The following is a 15,340-nucleotide window of genomic DNA, read 5'->3' as shown; positions in this document are numbered from 1 at the left end:
ATTCAGCGTTTTTTGGCATAAAAATCCAGCGATTTAAAGAAATATTTGAGGGAAAGGGGGGTTCCCATTGGAGAAGAGAAACAACCTGCTTATGCAAGAACAGTTCCTGAATGTTGAAACCTCGATCGGCCATACAAATATCGCCGGGCTGGAACTTGTCTACAATGTTCGTCATCTTGACAATTTTTTTGCCCGACGTGTTTCCTCCTGTAGGTTTGGAAATGTATGAAATTGTTCCGCTAGGTGTAATACCAACAAGGCACTTGAGAGTATGTCTTGACTTATATTGGCTGTACACTTTCTGTTGCCCCTTTCCGATCCCATGACGCGTTGCGGTTCCGATTCGCGATCAGGTCTATGCGCTATCACCGACACTTTTTCACCTTTTTCATACCTTTTAATCAGATTTAACTTATCTTTCATCGTAACCACATTGCGCTTGGAAACACTCGCATTATCCTTCTTAGGACCCATGGCTAACACAGACACAGTAAAGGAATACTGTACGTCGCCTCTGTTTTGAATGAGAATCAGCAGCTGCACGTACGTACTACTGTACGTACATTTTAATATATTTTTAATGTGCTTTTTATTGTATTTTAAATTGTTTTTTAGCTTATTTTATTGTTAATTTATGTACTATTTTATTTATTTTAAATATATTTTTAAGCAATTTTTTTTTTCGCGTCCGTAGGAGTGTGACGTAAAGTCGCACATAATGACGTTCGCTGAACTGAAATTTACTCGAGAACAGTGGCGTAAAGTCGGATTTGACGTAGGTCGAAATGGCGTAAAACGGGGTATGACTGTGTGTGTGTGTGTGTGTGTGTGTGTGTGTGTGTGTGTGTGTGTGTGTGTGTGTGTGTGTGTGTGTGTGTGTGTGTGTGTGTGTGTGTGTGTGTGTGTGTGTGTGTGTGTGTATGTATGTATATATATATATATATATATATATATATATATATATATATATATATATATATATACACAGTATATATATATATATATATATATATATAATTATATATTAGTTGCGCTCGCCTCATCAAGCGTCGTTACTGAGGAACGGGCTTATTTTAGCTGAGGCTAATGACTGTACCTGAGTTGCTGTGTTGTCATGATTTTCACGAATCATAATACAAACAATTACTTTGCACAAATGTATTTGTTGTGTTTGTGATATTACATTTTTATAGGCAATTTAGGATGAAGATTAGGTTGAATGTTTTTTTTTCAAGAAAGAACCCCTCAGCACATACATAGGGGAGGGGTAGGTGCAGACTGGAAGTTTGGGACGATTACACCTCACCACCATGTAATTCAAAACACCTCACCAGTCACCACCAAGTAATTCAAAACACTGCACCACCACGTAATTCAAAACACCTCACCATCACGTAATTCAAAATACCTCACCACCAAGTAATTCAAAACACCTCACCACCATAAAACACGTAATAAAAACACCTCACCACCACGAAATTGAAAGCACCTCACAGCCATCAAGCACGTAATAAAAACACCTCACAGCCATAAAACACGTAATAAAAACACCTCACAGCCATAAAACACATAATAAAAACACCTCACCACCACGAAAATAAAAACACCTCACAGCCATAAAACACGTAATAAAAACACCTCACCACCACGAAAATAAAAACACCTCAGCCATAAAACACGTAATAAAAACACCTCGCAGCCATAAAACGTAATAAAAACACCTCACCACCACAAAATTAAAAACACCTCACAGCCATAAAACACGTAATAAAAACACCTCACCACCACAAAATTAAAAACACCTCACAGGCATAAAACACGTAATAAAATCACCTCACCACCACGAAATTAAAAACACCTCACAGCCATAAAACACGTAATAAAAACACCTCACAGCCATAAAACACGTAATAAAAACACCTCACAGCCACGAAATTAAAAACACCTCACCACCACATAATTCAAAACACCTCATCACCAACTAATTCAAAACACACCACCACCTAATTATAAACACCTTACCACCACGTAATTATAAATACCTCACCACCACGTAATTCAAAACACCTGACCACCATGTGATTTAAAAACACCTCATCACCACGTGATATTAAAACACCTCACCACCACATCATTTAAAAACACCTCACCACCACATAATTCAAAATACCTCACCACCACGTGATTCAAAACCACCACAACGTTATTAAAAACACTTCACAACCACGGAAACAAAAGTTTGAGGGAGTCGTTAAGTGACAACACAGATACTGCCCAGATGTGTCGATATATTTAGATAAATGACAGTTGCCGTTTTGTCATGGTTTAAACCAATCATAATTCAAACAATTATTTTGCACAAATGTATTTGTAATATACGTGATATCACATTTTATAAACAATTGAAGTTGGAAAAAAAAAATACCCCCCCAAAAAAAATAAATTTGGGATAAAAAAAACCCAAAAAACCCTGAGGACATACCGACGGGAGAGATATGTGCATACCAGAAGTTTGATACGATTTCACAAAAGTTTGAGAAAGTAGTTCAGTGACACAACACAAGACAACACAACACAGGACAGGACAGAGGCTGCACAAATATATTGTTACTGACGCGGTTTTTAGATGTTATTTTACCGAGCGGTTGGTATTACCGCGTCCGAACAGTTACTCCCCGATTAGAACCCGATTTCACCCAAACGTTGGCCGGATCGCACCGCAGCTAGTCAATAGGGAAAAGACAAAGGCGACACGGATGTGAAGAAGAAGAAGGAATAAAACGAGAAGACGTACAGACGAGTAATGGGATTTATTATTTACACAAGCAAAAAGGTGCAATCAAGGTTTATTTACAACACATAAGACGCAGGTGACACAGTGCAAATACTAGCTTATCTACGGACTTAACTTATTCCCAGGACAGAACAAACAGAACAAACTCACGTCCACAAGAAGGGTGGAAAGGCAGGAGGTGGATGGCTGGAGGGAGAGGGAGGTCCAAGGGGGTCCCGCAGCACAACCGGCGCGTTTAGCAGCCGCCGTTCAGGCCCCACGCTGCTGTTTTGGCTGCTGTGGACGTCGCGTGCTTTGCCAGGCCTCGTCGGACGCGTCTGGTCCAAACCCTCCACTCGTTCTTGGTCCACTCACTCTTTACCACCGACTCCTCACCGCAACCAACTGACCACCACCACCGACTCCTCACCGCAACCAACACAACCAACTGACCACCGACTCCACTGCCTGACTCCTCACGACTCTCTTGGCGACTGTTACGTGGTCCCCTCGGTGACTACCTGGTCTCGGTGACCCCCGGACCATGAGAGGACCTTCGCCAGAAAGTAGTATTATATATATGCGCTTTCGCAACGCAATCCCTATGAATTCCACCCAAGAGAAACTGATGTTCAATGATATATTTCCAGGGTAAGGATATCATACCATTTCAATGATACAATCACGGATATTCCCCGAGCAATCAACAACAAACAACCATCAACAATTCCCAATCCACAATCAATTCCCTATATGATTAAGATGGCCATCTTATATATGTGTGTCCCCTTCTGTACTCACGACCCCCTTTTGGTCTCTGCCCCTCACAATGTCTCTGGGCCCCTCCTGACCAAGATGCTGGTCGGCGTCGCCGCACTCGGGCGGTTGAACGAACCCCGGGTGGACGTGTTTCCACCGGGCAGGTATCGTACCAGGCACCGCGGCTGCAGCCCCTCGTGGCCACGCGCAGCGGGTACGGTAAAGCAAGCCAAAAGCCCCACGCCGCTTGCAAGGCGTGTTAGGCCCCAACGTGCGACCCGTACGCGTCTGTTTAGACGGTGCCGCGAACGGTGCCAGACGCGGGGTCGATGCACGGCCCCACGTCAACTTGACGTCTCCACCGGGTAGGTACACGTCCCGGTAACTCCTCTCGCCGGACGGGCTTCGGAACGCCGCTTTTCCACGCGGCGCAAGGTCGATCCCACCTTTCGTCGGAGCGGGGCGAGGAAGAAGAATCCTCGTCGCTTTTCTTCCTCGTGTCTTTTCCTCTTCCGTTTCCGGTCACTTCCGTTTCCGGACACTTTTTCAGAAGGGCTCCTGACCCTCCAACCACAACAACCCTTAATCTACTACGCATGGATAAGCAAAGACCTGAATGGTAATTCACATACATTCACATAAATATGTAACAGCGACCAACTCACTTGCTTCCTGCGTGCGCGCCTTTTATAACGCCTCCGGCGATTAAGCCGCCGGCCTTCAGGACACGCCCATCGGTGTGCTCACCTCGGCCCTGGTTGGTCACGCGACCCTCTCGCTCCGCCCTTGATGACGACGGGCGGGCACGCCCCTCTTCCCCTCTATGACGAGGTGGAGACATGCCTTTCTTCTCCGACCCTGCCTCGTGGTCAATGGCGGTTATTGGAGGGGAGGTAATTAGGAATCGAGGCTCGGCAATGACGAGAGGGGATGTAATTGGCAATCGAGGGTTGGCAATCACGAGAGGGGATGTAAAAGGGAATGGAGATTTTGGGGATGGGAATGAAAGGGGATCTATTCTCTTTCACTGGTGCAATGGAGTACTTCAATTAATGGGAGACACAGCCTTACCCTAGAACACAGAATAAGAGATAACTATCAACAGGGGTATTCTATTACTTGGCTGACGTGTATGCTTGTGGACTAATTATGGGATGCCCTTTCACCTTAACACAGCTCCGGAGGTAGGGGGGCGCAGAATAAACAATAATAATAATAATACAGCACACAATCAAAAAAATACAGTCCTCATCTCCGCAACAATATATATACTAACCGAAACTCGTGGAACATCCACGGAAGGGAGGATGTGGTGTATGGATAGAGTGTACCATTATGGATGGCATAGGGGATTTGCTTGTCCGAGTAAGAGTTAGGAAGAAAGATGAGAATGAAGAGTGCGTATATGAACAACGTATTTATTGCAATCTACTTAAATGACAACGCTGCGATATACTTTTGAAAAATGAATGGATTCGTAATAGGAATCGGCATAGCACCACTCTGGGATTGTCATTCTCAGTGGACGGCTTGCTGTCGCCTTCGACTGTCCAATCAGCGGACGGCTTGCTTCGCCTTCGCCCAGCAGACGCCAATACGATGGCGTCGTAAGATGGCGTCGTATCGGCAGTTAATCGGATGCTTTTGGGCCCCAACGTCGGCTAATTCAGATTTTTCGAGTATGTCTGTACGTGATAAACAAAGAGCGCGGTTCGTAGATCGTAAATCCATTCGGGCTGTGGGCATCGGGTCACTGGGTGCGGCGTAAAAGGGATAACAAAGTCGAGTCCTTACGCTATATATATATATATATATATATATATATATATATATATATATATATATATATATATACACACACATACATACATACATACATATACAGTGGAACCTTGACTTACGAGTGCCCCAACTTACGAGTTTTTCGAGATACGAGCCGTCGCTCGGGCGGTTTATTGCTTTGAGATGCGAGCCGAGATCTGAGTTACGAGCTTTCGCCACCCGGTCACGTGGTTATCTTGCCGTGCAAGTACAGTATCTCTGTCGTATAGCGCTGCATTTTTGTTTTCGCATGTTGGTTATTTTGAGTTTACGCCGCCAGGTGGGTTCCGGTCACGTGGTTATCTTGCCGTGCACGTACAGTATCTCTGTCGTATAGCGCTGCATTTTTGTTTTCGCATGCTGGTTATTTTGAGTTTACGCCGCCAGGTGGGTTCCGGTCACGTGGTTATCTTGCCGTGCACGTACAGTATCTCTGTCGTATAGCGCTGCATTTTTGTTTTCGCATTTTGGTTATTTTGGAAAATTTCATGTTCATGTCGAACATTTCATGTTCATGTTCATGTTTTCATGTTCATGCCATGCCAGGCCACAACTTGTTCAGAGTGCCGGCGATAGCTCGCCTTCTCTTTGTGGAAAACACGGTGAGATCCTTAACATCCAACAACTAATGGGACGCAAATGGGGCGCCCAGTTTAGCGGTACACACATTGATGAATCACCCTGCCTGTGATTCACCCATGACAGGTTATAGCTGGGTCGGGATTCAAACCCAGGCTGGACAGTTTAGACTTTAGAGTCAAGTGTGCGTACCTCCAGTCCAGGCCATCCTGCCAACTTGTATGCTGCATACAGGTGAAATATAAAGCGCGAGATATTTTTATATATACTGTATATTTAAAAAAAAATTGGTGTGGTTTTTGGCGGGCTGGAACGGATTAATAGCATTTCAATGCATTTTAATGGGGAAATTTGATTTGAGAAACGAGCAATTTGAGTTACGAGCTCGGTCACAGAACGAATTAAACTCGTAAGTCAAGGTTCCACTGTATATATGTATATATATATATATATATATATATATATATATATATATATATATATATATATGTATGTATGTATGTATGTATGTATGTATGTATGTATGTATGTATGTATGTATGTATGTATGTATGTATGTATGTATGTATGTATGTATGTATGTATGTATGTATATATATATATATATATACACATATATACATATATACATACATATATACATACATACATACATACATACATACATACAGTGAAACCTTGACTTACGAGTGCACCAACTTACGAGTTTTCCGAGATACGAGCCGTCGCTCGGGTGGTTTATTGCTTTGAGATGCGAGCCGAGATCTGAGTTACGAGCTTACGCCACCCGCCACCAAGTGGGTTCCGGTCACGTGGTTATCTTGCCGTGCAAGCATCTCTGCCGTATATCGCTGCTGCTTTGTTTTCACATTTTGGTTATTTTGGAAAATTTCTTAGTTTTAACCATGGGTCCTAAGAAATTGAGTGCCAAGGGCAGTGCTGAGAAGAAGAAAAGGATGATGTGCTTGGATATAAAACACGCAATCGTCGAAAAACATGAGCGAGGTGTGCGTGTTGTCGACTTGGTGAGGCGGATGTGAAGGCAGCTGAAGATTTTATTATAACTTTTGCCGAACTGATAGAAGCCAAACGATACATCCCCCAGCAAATCTTCAACTGTGACGAGACAGGGCTCTTCTGGAAAAAGATGCCGAGGAGGACGTATATAACGGCAGAGGAGAAGAGCATGCCAGGCCACAACTTGTCCAGAGTGCCGGCGATAGCTCGCCTTCTCTTTGTGGAAGACACGGTGAGATCCTTAACATCCAACAACTAATGGGACGCAAACGGGGCGCCCAGTTTAGCGGTACACACATTGATGAATCACCCTGCCTGTGATTCACCCATGACAGGTTATAGCTGGGTCGGGATTCAAACCCAGGCTGGACAGTTTAGAGTCAAGTGTGCGTACCTCCAGTCCAGGCCATCTTGCCAACTTGTATGCTGCATACAGGTGAAATATAAAGCGCGAGATATTTTTATATATACTGTATATTTAAAAAAAAATTGGTGTGGTTTTTGGCGGGCTGGAACGGATTAATAGCATTTCAATGCATTTTAATGGGGAAATTTAATTTGAGAAACGAGCAAATTGAGTTACGAGCTCGGTCACACCCCCCCCCCCCCCCCCACCGTTTAGAGGCCATTTTTCCCCGCAAGGCGGGGGTTGGCCTTTTCGGGGACCGTGGTAGTTGTTGTTTTTTTGGTCCCCTTTTTGAAGCAATGTTTTACGGCCGGATGCCCTTCCTGACGCCAACCCTTTTTGCCGCCTTTAACGACAAACAGGGAACAAACAGGGTCACAGAACGAATTAAACTCGTAAGTCAAGGTTTCACTGTGTATATATATATATATATATATATATATATATATATATATATATATATATATATATATATGTATATATATATATATATATATATATATATATGCATATGTTTGCATGCATATGTACATACATTTGTTTGCATACATATATATGTATACATATGTTTGTGTGCATATATATGCATATGCTTGTGTGCATGTGGTTATGTCCGGCTTCTTTCTTGGGACTACAATTCAGTAATGGACTTTATTTTCATTATAGCTGTTTAACTGTGACAAAGGATGTTTGCTGAGTTTGTAGTTGTAATTGTTTTAGAATATTTTTACTTGTATAAAGACTGTTTATACAAGTTCCAATTTACAAGTTTAATTTACAAGTTTATACTGTTCCTATAACCTTAGTGATTATCCCAAGTTCATTTTCATGGTACGTATCATCACTGGTACGTGTTGGTAATCAAGGCAACATGAAAGAAGAAAGCCTTATTTTGTTGCTCAGCAAAAGCTGTATTGTCCATTGCAGCACAAATCCATTCAACAAAGAGGAGTTGGCCGCCATCCTCAAGTTTGGGGCAGTTGAACTTTTCAAAGAGCCAGAGGGTGAAGAGCAAGAGCCTCAGGTATAAATTTTTTTTTTTTTTTTGTTATACAAGATCGAGGCTCGTGTAAGAGCTGAAAGAGCTCATGTACGAGGCTTGTGTAAGATGTATTAATGCAGTTCCTTTGCTGTTTGTTGACAGCCTTTTATAATCTTATCTCATTTGCTCGATTTAATATTGCCTTTTGTTATTCTAAAACATACCTTATTACACCCCACTTTTTTTTTTAATATTTTTATATTTTTTATACGTTTTCTGTTCTCGCTCCCAATTAAACGGTGACCTTATTGGCTGCAGGAAATGGACATTGATGAGATCCTGCGACGTGCTGAGACTCGGGAAAATGAAAGTGGTCAGCTTACTGTAGGGGAAGAACTTTTGTCACAATTCAAGGTATCGTCGTGTCTCCAGGATCTCATTTCCTGCTCGGCGCACTTCTTGTTTTGGATGACCGCAATGAGCAATGTTGATGATTTCCTGATGAGCGACTCATGATGCGCAGGTGGCAAACTTTGCTACTATGGAGGAGGAAGAGGAGCCTGCGGTTGAGGACGAGCCCACAGAACAAGACTGGGATGACATAATCCCAGAGGTTGCGCGGCATATCGTGGAGGACGAAGAACGCCAGCGCGAGCTTGAGGGGATTTACTTACTACCACGCATGCGCAACAAAAAGGTATTCCCTTCGAACAGGCTGGGCTACTTTATTTACGGCTGCAGTTTGATTACCAGGTGTCAGTATTTTCAGGATTTGCATAAAGGTTCAGTCAGGGATGATTATTTTTGCTTCACCCTTTACTCTCCTCTCCCTCACCCACCCATATCCTCTCTCTCACCCACGCTGTGTACCTGCAGGCAAATTTAAATGGCAGTGATTCGGATGTGAGCTCACGACGCCGGAAGCGTAGGTCATCGGCATCTGACAGTGAATCGGATGACTCTGGCGATGATCATAAGCCACGCAGAAGGGGACGCCCCCGTACCCTTCGTGATTCTGTGCATGGATTTACAGATGCAGAGATTCGCAGGTTGGTTTTAAATGGTGGATGGTCAAGCAGGTAGTTTGGAACGGTCCTGCGATCAAATGAGGAACAGCATTCTATGGGGATCGAGTTGTTTGAAGGTGATTTATTTGTTTTTATTTTTTTTCTTGGGTTTTCCACCATTCCTTTCCCTGAAGGTTCATAAGAAGTTATAAAAGGTTTGGCGCGCCATTACTTCGGTACGTTGCAAGCTTTTATTTATCTCCTTGTTATATTGGTAAAGTTGATTCCCAAGCTGAAATTAATTTGAGAATTTTATTTAAAAAACGCCTCTTCACGTGACTTCATCGTAATTTGTCCTTGAATAAGCCAAGCTGGGCATGTATTGCAGGCTCGACGCCATTGCCCGAGATGCTGAGCTGGGAGACAAGTCTGCAGCAGATTTAAGGAGTCTCGGAGAGCTTATCCACAAGGGCTGTCAGGATGCCATGCAAGAGTACGAGGAGCAGCTCCAGGAAAATCACAAGGCAGACGGTAACTACATGTGGACTTGCGGTGACACCGGGTGTTCCTGTGATGAATTGCCTTTCACTCCAAGATTTCTAGGTTGTGACATTTTGAGTCTGTTTAAATGTCCTTGTAGTATCACTGAAATTGTTTAGTGACATATTAAACTCCCATGGAGGATCATGATTACTTACAACAAAACAAGGGATTACCTTAAGGATCCCAAACAAAAGATTTTGTTGACTGGTGTATTGCATGCCTTCCAGGTTCACAACCGGGGAAAAGACGTGGCCCGACCTTCAAACTATCGGGCGTTCAGTTCAATGTAAAGTCCCTGCTCACCCATGAGATGGAGCTGCAGCCTTTGCACGAGGTTATTCCCGAAGATGCAGAGGAGAGGAAAAAGTAAGGATGCTGCTGTCGCTCTTATCATTCATCTTTCCTTATGTCATCGCTACCATGGTCATTTTGTTGGTCATGACACACTTTTTTAAATTAAGCCTCCCCCAATAATATTCAGGGGTAGGTTTTTATACCTGTTGTAGGGTTTGTGTATAATATTAGTGCCCAATTTTAATGGTACCTCAGAGTTTCTTCGACCCTTAGGAGTACTAAACCACCATTTGGGATTTCTTCTGCCAATGTCTGAGCTGTTCCTCGTAGCCGGCTGGGACTTTCGGAATGCAATTTTTGCATCAATAATGGGAATAAAAAGTATCAGGGGTTGACGTTTTTTTTTTCAACGTTGACAATTTAACATAGTTGTTAACATAGTTGTGGGGAGCTCATGCGATGGGGCATCGTCCATCTGTCAGTCCGTCTGTCCGTCCGTAAACACTTGCAACTGCTTCTCCGAAACCAAGCTTGGCACAAATGTTATTTGGTAGGTTGCAACTCAAGTTTGTTCACCGCATGAAAAAAGTTGGGGTCGAAGGGGGTCTACCAGGGGACAAAGTGGTTCCAGGTTTGACCCCCTTCAAAACAGATATTTGCTTTCTTCTCTGAAACTACACACACAATTTAGATGAAACTTGACTACAACCTTCATCACCCATGATGTACCGAAGTTTGTTCACTGCATTAAAATTCGGGCCTTGAGGGGATCTACGTGGGGGTTGCCCCCCAAAAATAGGCATTTTCTTTCTTCTCCGAAATGACACACACACTTTTGATGAAACTTGATCACAACTTTTATCAACCCGTGATGTACCAAACTTTGTTGACAGAATCAGAAAAATCTTTTAAAAATCTTATTATGTTAGTATGATTCTACATGCTGCGATGCTGCCCTGTCTCCTAGCAATGATTGAAATTGGTCATACTGTTTAAAGATGTACCATCATACTGTTTAAAGAACCTTTACTTGGTGTAGTATACTGCTTTAGTCTACCAGGTGAGCACCCAGGGGTATTGCCACTATTTTTTGGGATTGTGACCAAATTTACCAAAAAAAACACATATTTGATCGCAACTTGAAAATGTTTGCTCCGATTTTCATAATGTTGAGTTTTATGGAAAGATTGTATATGGGGGCACATTTTCTTAGTACGGTGGAGCTTAAAAAATTAAAAAAAACTACTAAATTTTTATTTTTGAAAGTCTTACCCCCTTAATCTGTTCCATATAATATAGAAACACTGTATAAAAGGTTTGAGCACTAAATTATTATGTTTAGGGGTAGCTCAAGGGCCGCAAAGATTATGAAAATTATAAAAATTCAACGAATTACGAGTATATCAGACTATATCTTAATTTATTTTAAACAACACACTTGAACACAGTATTTATTTTTGAACACGTTAATAGTGAATTCTTTGTTCAGTTTCTGACAGTTCATAGTATCAGTCTGACAATGTCCAGCAAACCCCAAATTTATTATTTTCATGGCATCCCGGACAGTGTATGTTTTCTGCTATCAGGGTACATTCTGCGATGGTCCTCGACAACTTGCAGCAGGAATTGCAGCTGAGTTTCATCGTGGGTTATCAACCCACTGTACTCCTGAATGAGTGCCACTCCACATTCAGCGTAGTCATTGACAACTTTTAGAGAGTTGACTGTTTCTGCAGCCTGCTTGTAGTCGTCTCTGTCATCCCACAAGTCCGGATCAACCGCGAGAAATCCATCTGGAAGTTCCATCATTCGCAGAAGTTTCATTGACCTTGCTGTGACGAAATCTTCCAAGTTCTTGTCCTTGAATGAATCAAGAGCAACAGTGATTCGCTTGGAATGATCCTGATCTTGGTCTTCTTCATTCTTCATGGCACTCACCATCAGTCTCTTGGTTGCCGAACTGACCCGATTGTCGAAGTAAGCCAAGCTAACAAGTTCCTGTGACAAGTACCACACGTGATTGGAAACTTGCGTGATGTTGACTTTGAGATGGCTGGATGGATTGATGAGTATTCAAGCAGTGACCTCAGCAGCAGCAGGTCACTACAAGGAGCACCTGATGCTTGAGGTGCAGAGATCCAGGCTGTCAGGTAGACACGTACTGTGAATACACACACATCACGTAATCCTCTCTTTTCTGCAGGAGTCAGTTTGAATTGAGCCTTGAACATCCAGATCTTGAGACAGTATATTACTTTGGACATCCAGCGGGCGTGGTGCATTGCTCCGGGTGACATGAATCGCACTCCTCTGGCAGGAGCAGCACCGAGAAAGACAATCACAAGTTCCAAGAATTCTTTATAATCATCTCTCGGCTGACTCTGTTCAAGATGCTTGTTGGCATAATCGATAGTGCCTTGCTTTATGTCTTCCACTAGACTTGCCACGTCATCAGCTGCAAATCCCTGGTTCATACTTGGCCGTGTCTATGAATCCCCAGTATTCCTGGAAGCGTTTGAAGAGTGGAACCTCGGGAGAAGATTTGGCTCCCAATCCCATACACACTTGGAACACTGCACCAATTATCAATTCCATAATGTGATGCCTGCAAGCTAGTGACAAGAGCTCCTTCTCAAGCTTCTGCTCTAGGAGGACACAGGCACCAGCGATCCGACCAGTGTTTGAGCTGGTCGTGTCAAAACACATAGCTCGGATGCTGTCGGCTACGCCCCAGTCTTCAATGGCTCCAAAGACAGCAGCAGCCTGAGCCTCGCCTGTTCCAGATGGAAGCTTGGCAACTGTGAGTAGCTGAGAAACTCCTTTCCCTGAAACCAATACTGGCAGGCGATCAACCTTCTCTTTTCCAATTAGATCAAGGATCAGTTTGCCGTCCCAGTGAACAACAAGGGGAACGTTACCCTGAAACTCCGCCTTTATATTTGCAGATCTCTGGACTCGGTGTTGTACTCTTTGTCGGCGAATTGAGTCTCTGTTTAGAGCAAGTTCATCAATGTTCTGTCCCAAGCTTTTGGCAGTTTCTGCTATAACAAAAACGGCTTTGCGGTCTGACACTTTTGTGCGATCTAGAGCGGCTGCGAGTTCTTCAGTAACGACAGTTTTTCGCCCCCTCTTTCTTTTTCGTGTCTGAAATGTGATGCCTCCAGCAGCTCCCTCACTTGCATTGTCCCCAGTTTCCATCTTTTCACTATCTTCTGCTGAGCTGTTTTCAGATTCAGAACCAGATGAAATCAGTTCAGCTGTTGAAGCTGCTAACTGTTTCATTTGCTCCATTCGCTGTCGCCTGGCAAGCATTTCCTCCTCTCTTTTGGACGCCGTTTTCTCCTTCGCAGCAAGCTTTACATCTACTCCAGCCAGTGACCCCCATTCTTCCCTTTTCTCGCTGGGCTAACAAGAAATCCTTGTCTTCTTGTAATACTGACGTATTGGTCAGAGCATCAGCGTGAGCGACATCAAAAAGGTCTTCAAGCCTGGAAACAAAAGCCGACTCTCTCGCGAGTTGAGTTGGTGACGTTCGCGCTTTGTTCTTTTTCAGAAGACGCCATTCTTCAAATGTCTGCTCAAGCTTGGTTTGGCAGTTTTGATGAGCTCTCATCGGGATTCTAGCTTTCTTCCAAAAGTTAGCTATTTCCGTGATGGTAACATCCGACGATTGTCTTACGGTCTCCTTCAGATCGAGATGGTGATGTAGGAAGAATCCAAGAGCCATACGCAATGATAGCAACTTGCTGCCACTTAATTCAGTCACAGAGTCGCCAAGGAGATACAACTTGGTTTGAGATCTTGTTGCTTTTTCCACAGATGACATTTTCAATCAGATATGAATCTGAAAGAAATAGAACATAGCATTAAGAAATTAAGAATCAAGAAAATCCAAACAGTTCTATTAATAACTGAGCAGTGAGCACAATGCCTCAAGCAATTACACAAACATACTGCTGCAACAGTGTTGCAGCTGTTGCTTAGTCAGCATAGTCAGTCCATTGAGTCCAAACAGTAAACAAGTCTGAATATGTCTGGAATATAAATTCATGGAAAATTTGCATTATCAATTTATCAGCAAAACAATGGGATTCGGATGATTGGTTGGATAATAGATATGAACCAGTTGAACCACAATGATTATGCTTCTATAATCTGTGATAATATTATACCATGTTTATACACCCATTGTGTTGGTAGTCCCTGGTTGCGGTCCCTGGGTGCCGCTAGGGTTGGGTTGGCTAGGGTTGGGTCCCTGGGTGCCGCTAGGGTAAGTCCCTGGTGTTGGGCTAGCGGCTAGGGTGCCGGCTTAGGATCCTAGGATCCTGGGTTCGAATCCCGGTCAATCGCTGAATTAACGCCAGGGGGGTTGACTCAGCCTGTCATCCTTCCGAGGTCGGCAAATTGAGTACCAGTTCACTGGTAATTCCCTGCTTGTCGTTAAAGGCGGCAAAAAGGGTTGGCGTCAGGAAGGGCATCCGGCCGTAAAACATTGCTTCAAAAAGGGGACCGAAAAACAACAACAACCACAGTTCCCGAAAAAGGCCAACCCCCGCTTGCGGGGAAAAATGGCCTCTAAAGGTGTTTTTTTTTAATACACCCATTGTGTCTGTGATTCTCTGCAAAGCCTGTGATAACTTCGTTTTTATTTTCAAATAGTGTTCTGTGATACACCTATGTACAGTGTTTACTTTTAGATACTATGGTGATAAGCGTTCCCAGGTCAGCGCTACATCTCATTTTAGCATTTATTGTCTAGCAGACTCTAGCTCAACGAACATTTTACTCTTTTATTATAACAGATATTGTGTATGTACAATGTACATATTACAACTGTAATTATTTATTTAATGGAGCACAGAGTTTTATAACTTAAAGGTTTTATCTGTGTTCCCAGTAATTAATTTTACCACAATGATTGCATGTTGTGTGTATGATGATAGGAGAGAGTGTCAATTTACTTAGTAGTTAAAATTGGGTTCTTAATTTATCAACAGAATTAATCTATTTATCAGTAGTATGCGAAATAAAAGGGCGGCCGCAGCTTTGGGGTATCAGAAACTTTACCATCATTGAGCTACCCCTAAATATTGTTCAATTGTGCTCATATTTTGCCTGCATTTTTATTTCATATATAGGAACAAATTGAGAGGGTAAGA

At 43.0% G+C, this 15,340-nt stretch overlaps 1 protein-coding gene across 7 annotated transcripts in view; it reads left to right on the top strand.

The window, feature by feature from the left end:
* The window catches only part of LOC137433460 (chromodomain-helicase-DNA-binding protein 2), a 218,020-nt gene that overhangs the window by 116,407 nt on the left and 86,273 nt on the right, over positions 1–15,340 (top strand). For all 7 annotated transcript variants that reach the window (XM_078785762.1, XM_078785761.1, XM_078785760.1 and 4 more), the window contains 7 exons: positions 8,283–8,379; positions 8,656–8,751; positions 8,861–9,034; positions 9,214–9,386; positions 9,539–9,580; positions 9,733–9,875; positions 10,115–10,253. In XM_078785762.1, coding sequence (XP_078641888.1) covers positions 8,283–8,379; positions 8,656–8,751; positions 8,861–9,034; positions 9,214–9,386; positions 9,539–9,580; positions 9,733–9,875; positions 10,115–10,253 — 864 coding nt within the window. The remainder of the gene's footprint in view (positions 1–8,282; positions 8,380–8,655; positions 8,752–8,860; positions 9,035–9,213; positions 9,387–9,538; positions 9,581–9,732; positions 9,876–10,114; positions 10,254–15,340) is intronic.

This window comes from Myxine glutinosa, chromosome 10 (genome assembly GCF_964187855.1).
Source record: "Myxine glutinosa chromosome 10, kmMyxGlut1.1, whole genome shotgun sequence".
Lineage (NCBI taxonomy): Eukaryota > Metazoa > Chordata > Myxini > Myxiniformes > Myxinidae > Myxine > Myxine glutinosa.
This window is presented reverse-complemented; position numbering and strand designations above follow the sequence as displayed.